This window comes from Cetorhinus maximus, unplaced genomic scaffold (genome assembly GCF_964194155.1).
Source record: "Cetorhinus maximus unplaced genomic scaffold, sCetMax3.hap1.1 HAP1_SCAFFOLD_1571, whole genome shotgun sequence".
Classification (NCBI taxonomy): domain Eukaryota; kingdom Metazoa; phylum Chordata; class Chondrichthyes; order Lamniformes; family Cetorhinidae; genus Cetorhinus; species Cetorhinus maximus.
Window position 1 is genome coordinate 37,785 of NW_027597511.1, and position 16,736 is coordinate 54,520.

The window sequence follows — 16,736 nt, forward strand, 5'->3', positions numbered from 1 at the left end:
TGGGGGACACTGGTTTAACATTTTGGGTAAGAGATTCAGGGGGAATTTGAGGAGGAACGTTTTACACAGCGAGTGGTGATGACCTGGAACTCACTGCCCACGAGGGGAGTGGAAGTGGAGACAGTCAATGATTTCAAAAGAGAATTGATTAAGCACTTGAGCGAAATAAATTTTCAGGACTACAGGGATAGAGCGGGAAAGTGTGACTGACTGAACTGCTCTACAGGGAACTGGCATGGACTCAATGGACCGAATGGCCTCCTTCTGTGCTGTGACTGACTCTATAACTTTATGTATCTGCTTCCACCGCCCATTCTACCCAGCTACCCCTCTGGTTCTTTTGCCAATTATCCAAAACCTTTGTCCCTCTGGTCACCGATCCTCCTGCCACTGTAAACAATTTCTCCTCTATCAAATTAATTCAATATAATGAATTGAAAAGGAGCTTCAGTTCCTGGTGTTTTTATTTCAAAGCTAGAGGCAGCAGGGCAGACAAAAATAAAAGAGCTCAATTGATATGCACAGCTAGCTCGTCTACCTACTCCATCTATTCAACACACCAGCTCACAATGGTACAGGACTGCAGCTCACAGACCACTTCACCTCCGCTCCACAAAACAACACATTCACTCTCTGACTCGAACGTGGAAACAGGACCTCAGCTGAATGAAAGCGAATGAATCTTCAATCTCATGGCCATCCTTCTCTGAAAGATGGTTGCCCAGGGACCTACTGCAAGAGATGGCCCATCATACACACACACATACCAGCAGGGTCAGGAGGGAAGCAGAGGATTCAGTCATCATTCTGCAGCCTGTAACTCGAAATAGAAACCACCCCACCGAACCCCTCGATTAGATTCCAGTCTATAGCTCACTCCCGGGTATCTGTTATTATATATATAAACCCCCCCAACCCCTCGATTAGATTCCAGTCTGTAACTCACTCCCGGGTATCTGTTATTCTATATATAAACCACCCCGAACCCCTCGATTAGATTCCAGTCTGTAACTCACTCCCGGGTATCTGTTATTATATATATAAACCCCCCCAACCCCTCGATTAGATTCCAGTCTGTAACTCACTCCCGGGTATCTGTTATTCTATATATAAACCCCTCCGAACCCCTCGATTAGATTCCAGTCTGTAACTCACTCCCGGATATCTGTTAATCTATATATAAACCATCCCGAACCCCTCAATTAGATTCCAGTCTGTAACTTACTCCCGGGTATCTGTTATTCTATATATAAACCATCCCGAACCCCTCGATTAGATTCCAGTCTGTAACTCACTCCCGAGTATCTGTTATTCTATATATAAACCCCCCAAAACCCCTCCATTAGATTCCAGTCTGTAACTCACTCTCGGGTATCTGTTATTCTACATATAAACCCCCAAACCCCTTGATTAGATTCCAGTCTGTAACTCACTCCCGGGTATCTGTTATTCTATATATAAATCCCCCCAAACCCCTTGATTAGATTCCAGTCTGTAACTCACTCCCGGGTATCTGTTATTCTATATATAAACCACACCAAGCCCCTCGATTAGATTCCAGTCTGTAACTCACTCCCAGGTATCTGTTATTCTATATATAAACCACCCTGAACCCCTCGATTAGATTCCAGTCTGTAACTCACTCCCGGGTATCTGTTATTCTATATATAAACCCCCCCCAAAACCCCTCAATTAGATTCCAGTCTGTAACTCACTCCCGGGTATCTGTTATTCTATATATAAACCCCCCCCAAACCCCTCGATTAGATTTCAGCCTGTAACTCACTCCCGGGTATCTGTTATTCTATATATAAATCCCCCCAAACCCCTCGATTAGATTCCAGGCTGTAACTCACTCCCGGGTATCTGTTATTCTATATATAAACCACACCAAGCCCCTCGATTAGATTCCAGTCTGTAACTCACTCCCAGGTATCTGTTATTCTATATATAAACCACCCTGAACCCCTCGATTAGATTCCAGTCTGTAACTCACTTCCGGGTATCTGTTATTCTATATATAAACCACCCCCAAACCCCTCGATTAGATTCCAGTCTGTAACACACTCCCAGGTATCTGTTATTCTATATATAAACCCCCCCCAAACCCCTCGATTAGATTCCAGTCTGTAACTCACTCCCGGGTATCTGTTATTCTATATATAAACCTCCCAAAACCCCTCAATTAGATTTCAGTCTGTAACTCACTCCCGGGTATCTGTTATTCCATATATAAACCCCCCAAAACCCCTCGATTAGATTCCAGTCTGTAACTCACTCCCGGGTATCTGTTATTCTATATATAAACCCCCCCGAACCCCTCGATTAGATTCCAGTCTGTAACTCACTCCTGGGTATCTGTTATTCTATATATAAAAACCCCCAACCCCTTGATTAGATTCCAGTCTGTTACCCATTTCCTGTTCTTGCTCCCCAGTATTTACCTCCGATCCATCGCTGTCTAATTTTGTGTTCTCCAGCTGAGATGTCGCTTGCTGAAGCCAATCCCCAATCCTGTCGATCTCTCGCAGAGTTTTCTCCCGCTCTTGCACCTCCTCCTCGATGTCCCTCCCGCTCTTCTCGATTTTCCGCTCCAGGCTGTGAGAACAAACCCCCTGATTGAATGGCAGAGACTCTTAGAGTTCAGGGTATGAGGCCATGCACGCCTGCGCTTTCTGCATTCAGAGCAGTGCATGTGCCCCAGGAAAGGTGAATGAGGGAGCCAGGGGGATCCCTGTTATTGGGATGAGACAGCGAGGATGGTCCTCGTGTAATGGATGCTCTCTGCCTGTTATTAATGAGTGAACAAGTTCCCCTGCTCACTGCCAGCAAACATAATAAGGACCTTAATCCCTTTCCAATTAGTCAGGGAATAAACAAGGACCCATCGGCTGTTTGCAGTCTGCACAGGATGAGAGACCGAGCTGTCAGATAATAGGAGACAGTCACAAACACTGCAACCAGGGGATTGAGAGTGAGCAGCAGACAACAACAGTTCACACCATGAGGGTCAGATTTAGGGCGATGGGCGGTGGGGGGGATGGGGAAGGTGGGGTCTTACAAAGTGGTCTCTTCACTTCACTGTCCGAGTTGGCACAGGGTCTGTAGTTGGTGACGCTGGTGAGAAATAAGAGAGTCATCCGACCTCACCCAATCCCCCATCCCCATTCACAGGCCCAACCTGAGGAATAACAGGCTTTTTAAAATTCTTTCACGGGATGTGGGTGTCGCTGGCTGGCCCAGCATTTATTGTCCATCCCTAATTGCCCCTTGAGAAGGTGGTGGTGAGCTGCCTTCTTGAACCGCTGCATTCCATGTGGTGTAGGTACACCCACAGTGCTGTTAGGGAGGGTGGTGTGGGTACACCCACAGCGCTGTTAGGGAGGGTGGTGTGGGTACACCCACAGCGCTGTTAGGGAGGGTGGTGTAGGTACACCCACAGTGCTGTTAGGGAGGGTGGTGTGGGTACACCCACATGGTGCTGTTAGGGAGGGTGGTGTGGGTACACTCACATGGTGCTGTTAGGGAGGGTGGTGTAGGTACACCCACAGCGCTGTTAGGGAGGGTGGTGTAGGTACACCCACAGCGCTGTTAGGGAGGGTGGTGTGGGTACACCCACATGGTGCTGTTAGGGAGGGTGGTGTAGGTACACCCACAGCGCTGTTAGGGAGGGTGGTGTAGGTACACCCACAGCGCTGTTAGGGAGGGTGGTGTGGGTACACCCACAGTGCTGTTAGGGAGGGTGGTGTGGGTACACTCACATGGTGCTGTTAGGGAGGGTGGTGTGGGTACACCCACAGCGCTGTTAGGGAGGGTGGTGTAGGTACACCCACAGCGCTGTTAGGGAGGGTGGTGTGGGTACACCCACATGGTGCTGTTAGGGAGGGTGGTGTGGGTACACCCATAGCGCTGTTAGGGAGGGTGGTGTAGGTACACCCACAGCGCTGTTAGGGAGGGTGGTGTGGGTACACCCACATGGTGCTGTTAGGGAGGGTGGTGTAGGTACACCCACAGCGCTGTTAGGGAGGGTGGTGTGGGTACACCCACAGCGCTGTTAGGGAGGGTGGTGTGGGTACACCCACATGGTGCTTTTAGGGAGGGTGGTGTAGGTACACCCACAGCGCTGTTAGGGAGGGTGGTGTGGGTACACCCACAGTGCTGTTAGGGAGGGTGGTGTAGGTACACCCACAGCGCTGTTAGGGAGGGTGGTGTGGGTACACCCACAGTGCTGTTAGGGAGGGTGGTGTGGGTACACCCACAGCGCTGTTAGGGAGGGTGGTGTGGGTACACCCACAGCGCTGTTAGGGAGGGTGGTGTGGGTACACCCACAGCGCTGTTAGGGAGGGTGGTGTAGATACACCCACAGCGCTGTTAGGGAGGGTGGTGTGGGTACACCCACAGCGCTGTTAGGGAGGGTGGTGTGGGTACACCCACAGCGCTGTTAGGGAGGGTGGTGTGGGTACACCCACAGCGCTGTTAGGGAGGGTGGTGTGGGTACACCCACAGCGCCGTTAGGGAGGGTGGTGTGGGTACACCCACAGTGCCGTTAGGGAGGGTGGTGTGGGTACACCCACAGCGCTGTTAGGGAGGGTGGTGTGGGTACACCCACAGTGCCGTTAGGGAGGGTGGTGTGGGTACACCCACAGCGCCGTTAGGGAGGGTGGTGTGGGTACACCCACAGCGCTGTTAGGGAGGGTGGTGTGGGTACACCCACAGCGCTGTTAGGGAGGGTGGTGTGGGTACACCCACAGCGCTGTTAGGGAGGGTGGTGTGGGTACACCCACATGGTGCTGTTAGGGAGGGTGGTGTGGGTACACCCACATGGTGCTGTTAGGGAGGGTGGTGTGGGTACACCCACAGCGCTGTTAGGGAGGGTGGTGTGGGTACACCCACAGCGCTGTTAGGGAGGGTGGTGTGGGTACACCCACAGCGCTGTTAGGGAGGGTGGTGTGGGTACACCCACAGCGCTGTTAGGGAGGGTGGTGTGGGTACACCCACAGCGCTGTTAGGGAGGGTGGTGTAGGTACACCCACAGCGCTGTTAGGGAGGGTGGTGTGGGTACACCCACATGGTGCTGTGTCAAGGGCGGCACTACAGCTGAGATCTTCACAGATATTTCAGTTCCATAACACCCAAGGGCAATGGGTCTAATTCTATCACAAACCCGACTCCTCCATCCCCAGCTATCACCGTCAGGGATGAAGTTTGGGATCTTCCTGCTCTGGGTGGGGCTCAGTATCGCACACCCGATGGGAGCAGCTCACTCACCGCAGCCCGGAAACGAAGCCCGGGCCTCTCCTCACTCACCTCCGGCATCGGCCCTCCATCGCTCGCAGTTCCTGAAGGATGGGCGTGGTTGGAGTTGGGTCCGAGGCCTCCTGAACACCGAGGACACTGGTCACCCGGCAGAGCAGGATGGCCAGAGCCGATTGTTGGTCCTTCAGGTCACAATGGTAATGGCTGATGGACTTCTCCAGCTCCAGGAGCTCAGCTTTTGTAGCTTGTTCCCTCGGACCTTCGGGCAAATCATCGGGGAAATGGTCCTGGACGATGATAGCTCGGTCAATCTGAAGGCCAAAAGGAGAAAAGAACTTCATTTATATAGCAACTTCCACATCAGGATGTTCCAAAGCGATTCTCAGCCAATTAAATAATTTTTGAAGCGTAGTCATTGTAAGAAACACAGCAGCCAAGTTGTGCACAGCAAGATTCCACAAACAGCAGTGTGATATTGGATAATCTGTTTTAGTGACATTGGTTGAAAGATAAACATTGGCCCCAGGACACGGGAACAACTCCCCTGCTCCCCTTCCACTAGCGGCCGTGGGATCTTTGATGCCAACCAAACAGGACCTTGTTTTACTGCTTAACTTATTTCATCTTAAACACGGCACCTCGACAGTGCAGCATTCCCTCAGTACTGACCCTCCAACAGTGCAGCACTCCCTCAGTACTGACCCTCAGACAGTGTGGCACTCCCTCAGTACTGACCCTCCAACAGTGCAGCACTCCCTCAGTACTGACCCTCCGACAGTGCAGCACTCCCTCAGTACTGACCCTCAGACAGTGTGGCACTCCCTCAGTACTGACCCTCCGACAGTGCAGCACTCCCTCAGTAACGCACTGGAGTGACGTTCTCAACAGTCAGCTCAGTGGTACCACACTTGACTCTCAGTCAGAAAGTTATCTGTTCAAGTCCCAGTTTATACACTGGCCTATGTGAGCCCAGTTTGGAATGGCTTACTGACCTGTGTCAATCTGATTTATACTTGGTTATTGGGCAGTGCCGGTCTGGTTTGCCCTGGGTCACAGGCCTCGGTCAGTCCAGCCTGTAATAAAAGCAAAGTACTGCGGATGCTGGAGATCTGAAAGAGAAACAGAAAGTGCTGGAAATGTTCAGAGGTTTGGAAGAATCTGTGGAGAGAGAAAGAGAGCTACCGTTTCAAGTCCAATATGGCTCTTCTTCTGAATAGTAACTCATTCTCTCTCCACAGATCCTGCCAGATCTGCTGAGTTTTTCCAACGCTTTCTGTTTTTATTTCAGTCACATTTGTAGCGGGTCAGTGGCCTGTGTTGGTCTAGTTTGTACCGGGTCAGTGGCCTGTGTTGGTCTAGTTTGTACCGGGTCACTGGCCTGTGTTGGTCTGGTTTGTACCGGGTCAGTGGCCTGTGTTGGTCTAGTTTGTACCGGGTCAATGGCCTGTGTTGGTCTGGTTTGTACCGGGTCAGTGGCCTGTGTTGGTCTAGTTTGTACCGGGTCAATGGCCTGTGTTGGTCTGGTTTGTACCGGGTCAGTGGCCTGTGTTGGTCTAGGTTGTACCGGGTCACTGGCCTGTGTTGGTCTAGTTTGTACCGGGTCAGTGGCCTGTGTTGGTCTAGTTTGTACCGGGTCAATGGCCTGTGTTGGTCTAGTTTGTACCGGGTCACTGGCCTGTGCTGGTCTGGTTTGTACCGGGTCACTGGCCTGTGTTGGTCTGGTTTGTACCGGGTCACTGGCCTGTGTTGGTCTGGTTTGTACCGGGTCACTGGCCTGTGTTGGTCTGGTTTGTACCGGGTCACTGGCCTGTGTTGGTGTGATTGATGATTCGTTCCCGTTGGTTATTGGTGAGGTTTGTACCTGCTCACTGATGGTTTTCCATTCCTGCCTCAGGGCTGTGTAGTGTAATTCCTGCTGTCTCGCAGAGCCTTGGAGGCAGAGCCAGTTGTCCCAGAGTCTGGACACAGCCTGGCTGACAGGTCCCTCACTGCCTGCTTCCCCCATCCTTTCCAAATCCTTGGCTCTCTCCCTCAGATCCAACATCTTCTTCTCGATTGAACTGATTTCTCTTCCCAGCGCCTTTGGTCAATGAAGAAAACAGCAACTTCAACATTACAAAACAATTGTTTTGAACTTACTGAATAGCTTACTCCTCTCCCAGGCGAGAATGTCTCTCCCCACTAAGAAGCTGTTGCATAGGTATTCTTGTATTCCCTTATATTTCGAGGTTAAGGGTGATCTAACTGATTAAAGAATTTGAAAGGGTAGATAGAGTGAAACTATTTCCTCTGGTGTGGGAATCCAGCACAATTTCCACAGTTTAGAGCGTTATACAATCCATATGAACGCCTTAGATAAGGGGACAGAGCGTAATATTAATCAGCGTACTTGGATAGAAAGTTAGCTTAGAAATTAAGTGGTGAGGAGGATGCAAAGAGGCTTGAGAGGGATATGGACAGGTAGGGCGAGTGGGTAGGAAGTTGCAGATGGAATATATCATGGCAAAGTGTGAAGTTATCCAGTTTACTGGGAAAAATTAAAAGGCAGAATCGTTTTAAATAGTGTGAGATTAGGAAATGTTTACACTCAGAGGGGCCTGGGTGTCCTGGTGCCTGAGTCACAGAAAGTTAACATGCAGAGACCCTGTACATCAAGCATTGGAATGCTCTGAAGAAGAGTCATACGGACTCGAAACATTAGCTCTGTTTCTCTCTCCACAGATGCTGCCAGACCTGCTGAGTTTTCCCAGCATGTTCTGCTTTTATTTAAGGCTGATAGTATGATCATCTTTATTACAAAGAGATCGGAGTATAAGAGTAAAGATGTCTTACTACAATTACACAGGTCACATCTGATGGACAGTGTACAGCTGTGGTCTCCTTAGCTGCACTAGAGGGAATGTAACAAAGGTTCACTGGACTGGCCCCTGGAATGAGGGGGTTGTCTTATGATGAGAGATTGAGTAGATCAGACCTATATTCCCTGGAATTTGGAGGCATCATTGAGGCATATAAAATTCTTAAGGGGCTTGAGAGAGTAGCTGCTGTGAAAATGTTTTCCTCTGACCAGAGAATCTGGAACACAGGGGCACAATCTCACTCTAAGGGGTCAGCCTTTGAGGACGGAGATGAGGAGAAATGTCTTCACTCAGAGAGTTGTGAATCTTTGGAGGTCTCTTCCCCAGAGGGCAGTGGGTGCTCAGTCACTGAGAATATTCAAGGCAGAGGTCGATAGATTTTTCAGGTGGTGATGGAATTAAGAGATGTGGGGATAATATGGGAAAGTGAAGTTGATGCAGAATGTCAGCCATGATCACATTGAATGGCGGAGCAGACTCGAGGGGCTGAATGGCCTACTCCTGCTCCCAGTGCTTATCTTCTTCCAAGGAAGTATAACCTTAAAACTGGAGCCAGGCTCTTCAGGGCTGATGTCAGGAAGCACTTCTTCACACATAGGGAAGTGGAAATCTGGAACTCTCTCCCCCCAAAAAGATGTTGTGGCTGGTGGGGGGAGGCAGTCAAATGAAAATTTCAAAACTGAGATTGATTATTTTTTGTTGGTAATGGTAGTAAGAGCTACAAAACCAAAGAAATGGAGTTAAGTTACTGACCAGCTGTGATCTAACTGAATGGCGGAAGAGATTCAAAGGGCTGAATGGCCTCTTCCTGTTCTTATATTCCTATCTCCTACAGCACTTTTACCGTACACTATCTCTGAGGGCATCCTGTCCTCATCTTTCCACTAATGTCATCTGTTTGTGGGGTGGGGGGTTACTCAACAGCTGCTACTGGTCAGTTCTCCTGATACCTCCGCTGGGGGTCAGGTGGTCACTGCTGCTTTCTCTTTGAGAGAGTCGATGATTGGGTAGAATGTACAACTACCTGGGCTGTGCGAGGAGATTAGATGGTGAGTCTTTCTGTCCCTTCCCTATATTCCTGTAGTTAGAATGAAACTGCCTTACAAGACCATGTGTTTGATTTAATATACCTCACAGATTCAGACACAGACACATGCAGACTTTGACACAGACAGAGACTGAGACACAGATTCAGACACAGACACATGCAGACTTTGACACAGACAGAGACTGAGACACAGATTCAGACACAGACACATGCAGACTTTGACACAGACAGAGACTGAGACGCAGATTCAGACACAGACATAGATACAAACCTGTAGATGCAGTCCCAGATAGAGGCAGACCCAAACACAAAATCAGACATTGACTCAAGCATACACAGATGCAAACACATGCAGACTTGGAGACAGATGCAGACACAGACACAGACAGTCACAGACTGATGCAGACACAGATAGAGACACAGTCACAGACAGATGCAGGCACAGATAGAGACACAGATTGAGACACAGGCTGATGCAGACACAGATGCAGACATAGACGGATGCAGACACAGATTGAGACACAGATTGAGACACAGACTGATGCAGACACAAATGCAGACATCGACTGAAGACTTGTGCTCCAGAACTTGCTGCGCCCCTAACCAAGCTGTTCCAGTCCAGCTACAGGCAACTACCCAGCTATGTGGAAAATTGCCCAGGTATGTCCTGTACACAAAAAGCAGGACAAATCCAACCCGGCCAATTACTGCCCCATCAGTCTACTCTCAATCATCAGTAAAGTGATGGAAGGGGTCATCAACAGTGCTATCAAGTGGCACTTGCTTAGCAATAACCTGCTCACTGATGCCCAGTTTGGGTTCCGACAGGGCCACTCAGCTCCTGACCTCATTACAGCCTTGGCTCAAACATGGATAAAAGAGCTGAATTCCCGAGGTGAGGTGAGAGTGACTGCCCTTGACATCAAGGCAGCATTTAGCCGAGTGTGGCATCAAGGAGCCCTAGCAAAACTGGAGTCAATGGGTTAAAAGCAAAATACTGCGGATGCTGGAAATCTGAAACAAAAACAAAAATTGTTTTTGGAGTCAATGGGAATCAGGGAGAAAACTCTCTGCTGGTTGGAGTCATACCGAGCACAAAGGAAGTCGGTTGTTGGAGGTCAGTTATCTCGGTTCCAGGACATCACTGCAGGAGTTCCTCAGGGTAGTGTCCTCGGCCCAACCATCTTCAGCTGCTTCATCAATGACCTTCCTTCCAACATAAGGTCAGAAGTGGGGATGTTCGCTGATGATTACACAATGTTCAGCACCATTCGTGACTCCTCAGATACTGAAGCAGTCCATGCCCAAATGCAGCAAGACCTGGACAATATCCAGGCTTGGGCTGACAAGTGGCAAGTAACATTCACGCCACACAAGTGCCTGGCAATGACCATCTCCAACAAGGGAGAATCTAACCATCACCCCTTGACGTTCAATGGCATTACCATCTATCAACATCCCCACTACCCATATCCTGGGGGTTACCATTGACCAGAAACTGAACTGGAATAGCCATATAAATACTGTGACTACAAGAGCAGGTCAGAGGCTGGGAATCCTGCGGCAAGTAACTCACCTCCTGACTCCCCAAAGCTTGTCTACCATCTACAATGCACAAGTCAAGAGTGTGATGGAATACTCTCCATTTGCCTGGATGAGTGCAGCTCCCACAACACTCAAGAAGCTTGACACCGTCCAGGGCAAAGCAGCCCGCTTGATTGGCATCACATCCACAAACATTCACTCCCTCCACCACCGATGCACAGTAGCAGCAGTGTGTACCGTCTACAAGATGCACAGCCGGAATTCACCAAGGCTCCTTCGACAGGACCTTCCAAACCCACGACCACTACCATCTAGAAGGACAAGGGCAGCAGATACATGGGAATACCACCACCTGGAAGTTCCCCTCCAAGTCACTCACCATCCTGACTTGGAAATATATCGCCGTTCCTTCACTGTCGCTGGGTCAAAACCCTGGAACTCTCTTCCTAACAGCACTGTGGCTGTACCTACACCACATGGGACTGCAGAGGTTCAAGAAGGCAGCTCACCACCACCTTCTCAAGGGCAATTAGGGATGGGCAATAAATGCCCACATCCCGTGAATGAATAAAAAGACTGATGCAGACACAGATATAGAGACAGACTGAGGCACAGACAGGTGCAGACCCACACACACATCCTGAAGCTCTGGCTGGTGTGTGACACAGATTAACATAATTCTTTTACCGCCTGCCTTTCCACTTGCTCAATTGCTGCTTTATAGGACGTCGGGATCTGTGCTGCGGAGTCTTTGAGGGCTGTTTCCAGGGTGTCGAGGGAGCCTGAGAGTTGCCTGCAGCTTGTCATATATTCCCTCAGTTTCTCCGGGTACCTGCCCAAGCAGCAGAAATAATTCACTTAGTTTTTCATTAAAAATCTGCAGACGACAAATTGCAAGGGAAGCATTGGACTTAACTGAGAATCTCCGTTCAGTCTGCCATTCACCCTTCAAAAAAAACATGCATTTATATAGCACCTTCCACATAGTAAAACATCCCAAGGAGCCCCGCAGAAGCAAAATGGGGGCATTGCCGGACCAGGAGCCAATATGGGTCAGTGAGCACAGGAGTGATGGGGGAACGGGACTTGGTGTGAGTCAGAACACGGTCAACAGAATTTTCTGGTGAATTTTCTGGTGCAAAAGCAAAAAACAAAGAGCAGACAAATGGCGGATGGAATTTAACACAGAGAAGTGTAAAGTCTGATACATTTCAGTAGGAGGCAATATAAACCCAAGGCTATAATTTTAAAGGTGTACTGGAGGAGATGGACCTGGGTTTATACAGACACAAATGTTTGGAGATGGTGGGACAAATTGAGACGGGCGTTAAAACATATATGGAATCCTTGACTTTGTAAACAAAGGAATAGAGGACAAAAGGAAGGAAATGATGATCCTTCTTCTCCAGGCAGCTCCCTTGATTATTTGAGGGTTTCCGGGCCACAGCTTATGTGATGACTTTACTCTGGGGCAGGGCAAGGACGCAGGGCCCAGGTTTACCTCAGCCCCGCTCCACTGGTGTTACCATGAGCCAAATGCTAACCTCTCGCTAACTGAGCTTAACCAGACCCCCTGAGGTGATGTGAAACCGTACAGGTCACAGGTCAGACCCCCAGCCGGGCTCTATGTTCAGTTCTGGGGACTGCACTTTAGGAAGGATGTGGAGAGGGTGCGGAGGAGATTTACCAGAAGGGGACCGGGGACGAGGGACTTCAGTGAATGAGGAGAGACTGAGGAAGCTGGGAATATTCTCCTCGGAGCAGGGAAAGGTCAAGAGAAGTAAAAACAGAACATGCTGGAAATATACATCAGCCTGAAATAGTCATTCTGTTTCCCTCTCCACAAATACGTGTCGAGTATTTCCAGCGTATCCAGATTTTATTTCAGATTTCCAACATCTGCAGTATTTTAGCTTTTGTGTTAAGGTGAAGAGAAGATTTGATAGTTTTTAAAACCGTGCAAGGGTTTTGTTGGAGTAAGTAGGAGAAACTGTATTCAGCGGCAGAAGAGTCGGTAACCAAGGAGACACCGATTTAAGGCAATAGGCAAAAGACCCAGAGACGCCATGAGGTAATTTTTCTTTAAGCCCAGTGAGTTGTGATCTGGAAAGCGCTGCCTTAACGGGCGGTGGGAGCAGGTTCAATAATAACTTTCAAAAGGGAATTGGATAAACCCTTAAAGAGAAGGAAAACCACAGAGATACGGGGAACGAGCAGGGGAGAGTGGAACTAATCAGGTAGCTCTATCAGAGGGGCCAGCACAGGTGCAATGGGCCAAAAGGCCTCCTGTACAGTATCAGTCTATGAAAGAATAACCTTGCATTACTATAGCGCCTTTCACAACCTCAGGTTGTCCCTAAGTGATTTACAGCCAATCAACTACTTTAAAAAGTGTAAAAGCAAAATACTGCAGATGCTGGAAATCGGAAATAAAAACAGAAAATGCTGGAAAAACTCAGCAGGTCTGACAGCGTCTGTGGGGAGAGAGACAGAGTTAATGTTTCACGTGGTATGGCCCTTCTTCAGAGCTAAAGAGAAGTGTAGTCACTGTTGTAAAGTAGGAAACACAGCACCCAATTTGTGCACAGCAAGCTCCCAAAAAACAACAATGAGTTAAAGACCAAATGATGTGTTTTTAATGATGTTGGTTGAGGGATAAATATTGGTCAGGCCACTGGAAAGAACTTCCCTGCTCTTCTTCATCTCGTCACATAATCGCAGAATCTTTACAGTGCAGGAGGCCATTCAGCCCATCGAGTCTGCACTGGTGTCTGAAAGAGCATCCCACCTAGTCCCACTCCACTGCCTAATCCCCATAACCTTGCACATTCTCTCTTTTCAGGTAACAATTCATTTCCCTTTTGAACACCTCGATCGAACCTGCCTCCACCACCCTCTCAGGAAGTTTGTTCCAGACTCCAACCACCCTCTGGATAAAAAAAAAAATTTCCTCACATCATTATAGTGCCGTGGGATCTGTTACTTCCACCTGAGAGGGTAAACAGAGTCTTGGTTTAATGCCTCATCAGAACGATGGTACCTACAGCAGTGTGGCGTTCCCTCGGTACTGACCCTTGGACAGTGCAAGGCTCCCTTAGTACTGATCCTCCAGTGATGCAGCACTCCCTCGATACCGACACTTGGACAGTGCGGCACTGTCTCAGTACTGACCCTCCAACACTGCAGTGCTCCCCCAGTACTGACCCTCCCACAGTGCGGCGCTCCCTCAATACTGACCCTCCGACAGTGCAGCACTCCCTCAGTACTGACCCTCCCACAGTGTGGCACTCCCTCAGTACTGACCTTCCAACACTGCGGCACTGTCTCAGTACTGACCCTCCGACAGTGCAGCACTCCCTCAGTACTGACCCACCGACAGTGCGGCACTCTCTCAGTACTGACCCTCCGACAGTGCGGCACTCTCTCAGTACTGACCCTCCGACAGTGCGGCACTCTCTCAGTACTGACCCTCCGACAGTGTGGCACTCCCTCGGTACTGACCCTCCGACAGTGCGGCACTCCCTCAGTACTGACCCTCCGACAGTGCAGCACTCCCTCAGTATGACCCTCCGACAGAGCGGCACTGTCTCAGTACTGACCATCCGACAGTGCGGCACTCCCTCAGTACTGACCCTCCGACAGTGCGGCGCTCCCTCAGCACTGACCCTCCGACAGTGCGGCACTCTCTCAGTACTGACCCTCCAACAGTGCGGCACTGTCTCAGTACTGACCTTCCCACAGTGCGGCACTGGCTCAGTACTGACCCTCCGACAGTGCGGCACTGTCTCAGTACTGACCTTCCCACAGTGCGGCACTGGCTCAGTACTGACCTTCCGACAGTGCAGCACTCCCTCAGTACTGACCCTCAGGCAGTGCAGCACTCCCTCAGTACTGACCCTCCGACAGTGCAGCACTCCCTCAGTACTGACCCTCCGACAGTGCAGCGCTCCCTCAGTACTGAACCTCAGACAGTGCAGCGCTCCCTCAGTACTGACCCTCTGACAGTGCAGCACTCCCTCAGTACTGACCCTCTGACAGTGCAGCACTCCCTCAATACTGTCCCTCCGACAGTGCAGCACTCCCTCAGTACTGACCCTCTGACAGTGCAGCACTCCCTCAGTACTGACCCACCGACAGTGCGGCACTGTCTCAGTACTGACCCTCCGACAGTGCGGCACTCTCTCAGTACTGACCCTCCGACAGTGCGGCACTCTCTCAGTACTGACCCTCCAACAGTGCGGCACTGTCTCAGTACTGACCCTCCGACAGTGCAGCACTCCCTCAATACTGGCCCTCCGACAGTGCAGCGCTCCCTCAGTACTGACCCTCTGACAGTGCAGCACTCCCTCAGTACTGTCCCTCCGACAGTGCAGCACTCCCTCAGTACTGTCCCTCCGACAGTGCAGCACTCCCTCAGTACTGACCCTCCGACAGTGCAGCACTCCCTCAGTACTGACCCACCGACAGTGCGGCACTGGCTCAGTACTGACCCTTTGACATTGCAACACTCCCTCAGTACTGACCCTCAGGCAGTGCAGCGCTCCCTCAGTACTGACCCTCCGACAGTGCAGCACTCCCTCAGTACTGACCCTCAGGCAGTGCAGCGCTCCCTCAGTACTGAACCTCAGACAGTGCAGCGCTCCCTCAGTACTGACCCTCCGACAGTGCAGCACTCCCTCAGTACTGACCCTCCGACAGTGCAGCACTCCCTCAATACTGACTCTCCGACAGTGCAGCGCTTCCTCAGTACTGACCCTCTGACAGTGCAGCACCCTCAGTACTGTCCCTCCGACAGTGCAGCACTCCCTCAGTACTGTCCCTCCGACAGTGCAGCACTCCCTCAGTACTGACCCTCCGACAGTGCGGCACTCCCTCAGTACTGACCCTCCGACAGTGCAGCACTCCCTCAGTACTGACCCTCCGACAGTGCGGCACTCCCTCAGTACTGACCCTCCGACAGTGCATCACTCCCTCAGTACTGACCCACCGACAGTGCAGCACTCCCTCAGTACTGACCCTCCGACAGTGCGGCACTCCCTCAGTACTGACCCTCCGACAGTGCGGCACTCCCTCAGTACTGACCCTCCGACAGTGCAGCACTCTCTCAGTACTACACGAGGAATATCAGGAATGGAGCTTGACTCTAGCCTTACCTAATTCACGGAGCCGTGGCTGACACACTAAGAGCATTAGAAGCTCTGATACATCTACAAGTGGCCGTCAGAGTGATTCCCTGACTGTTTGTTGATTATTAAATTATACCGGGTTTACGTCTGGACAGATTGGTTCCAGCCTTTTGATGCTACTCACTTTTCCACATCCTCCTGCTCTGTCTCGAATGTATCCAGTAGGTTTTTGGCAGCAGACTGTTTGCTCTGATCCCCTTCCGTCTGGACCAGCTGGGACCCTCTGTGTCTTTTCGCCGCTGTCCCCTCCTTCATCGTTTCATCCTTTCTCCGCTGTGGGTCCGTGTCCACAGGATACGGCCGACGGCTGCACAGCTCCTGGACTTGCTCAGGTGCCACACAGGGAGCCTGGAGACAGGCAAAGGGAGAGGGAAGCAGGAATGAGAACCCTGGCACTCAGTGCAAATCAGAATCCACACCGTGATCCTCAAATACTCACCCCCACTGTGAACCCCACATCCCCAGCACCCCTCACCCTAAATCCCAAATCCCCATTCCCACCTTCAACCCCACTCACACCCCCACCCTGAACACCATTCCCACCTTAAACCCCACTCACACCCCCACCCTGAACACCATTCCCACCTTAAACCCCACTCACACCCCCACCCTGAACACCATTCTCACCCTAAACGCCACTCACACCCCCACCCTGAACACCATTCTCACCTTCAACCCCACTCACACCCCCACCCTGAACACCATTCTCACCCTAAACCCCACTCACACCCCCACCCTGAACACCATTCCCACCTTAAACCCCACTCACACCCCCACCCTGAACACCATTCCCACCTTAAACCCCACTCACACCCCCACCCTGAACACCATTCTCACCCTAAA

General features: G+C 50.6%; 1 protein-coding gene across 1 annotated transcript in view; it reads right to left on the reverse strand.

Moving 5' to 3' along the window:
• The window catches only part of LOC144676407 (nesprin-2-like), a gene marked incomplete at both ends in the record, with an annotated part of 72,492 nt that overhangs the window by 37,243 nt on the left and 18,513 nt on the right, over positions 1 to 16,736 (reverse strand). Inside the window, 5 exons of the mRNA XM_078536827.1 lie at positions 2,445 to 2,598; positions 5,308 to 5,567; positions 7,118 to 7,336; positions 11,395 to 11,539; positions 16,018 to 16,241. Coding sequence (XP_078392953.1) covers positions 2,445 to 2,598; positions 5,308 to 5,567; positions 7,118 to 7,336; positions 11,395 to 11,539; positions 16,018 to 16,241 — 1,002 coding nt within the window. The remainder of the gene's footprint in view (positions 1 to 2,444; positions 2,599 to 5,307; positions 5,568 to 7,117; positions 7,337 to 11,394; positions 11,540 to 16,017; positions 16,242 to 16,736) is intronic.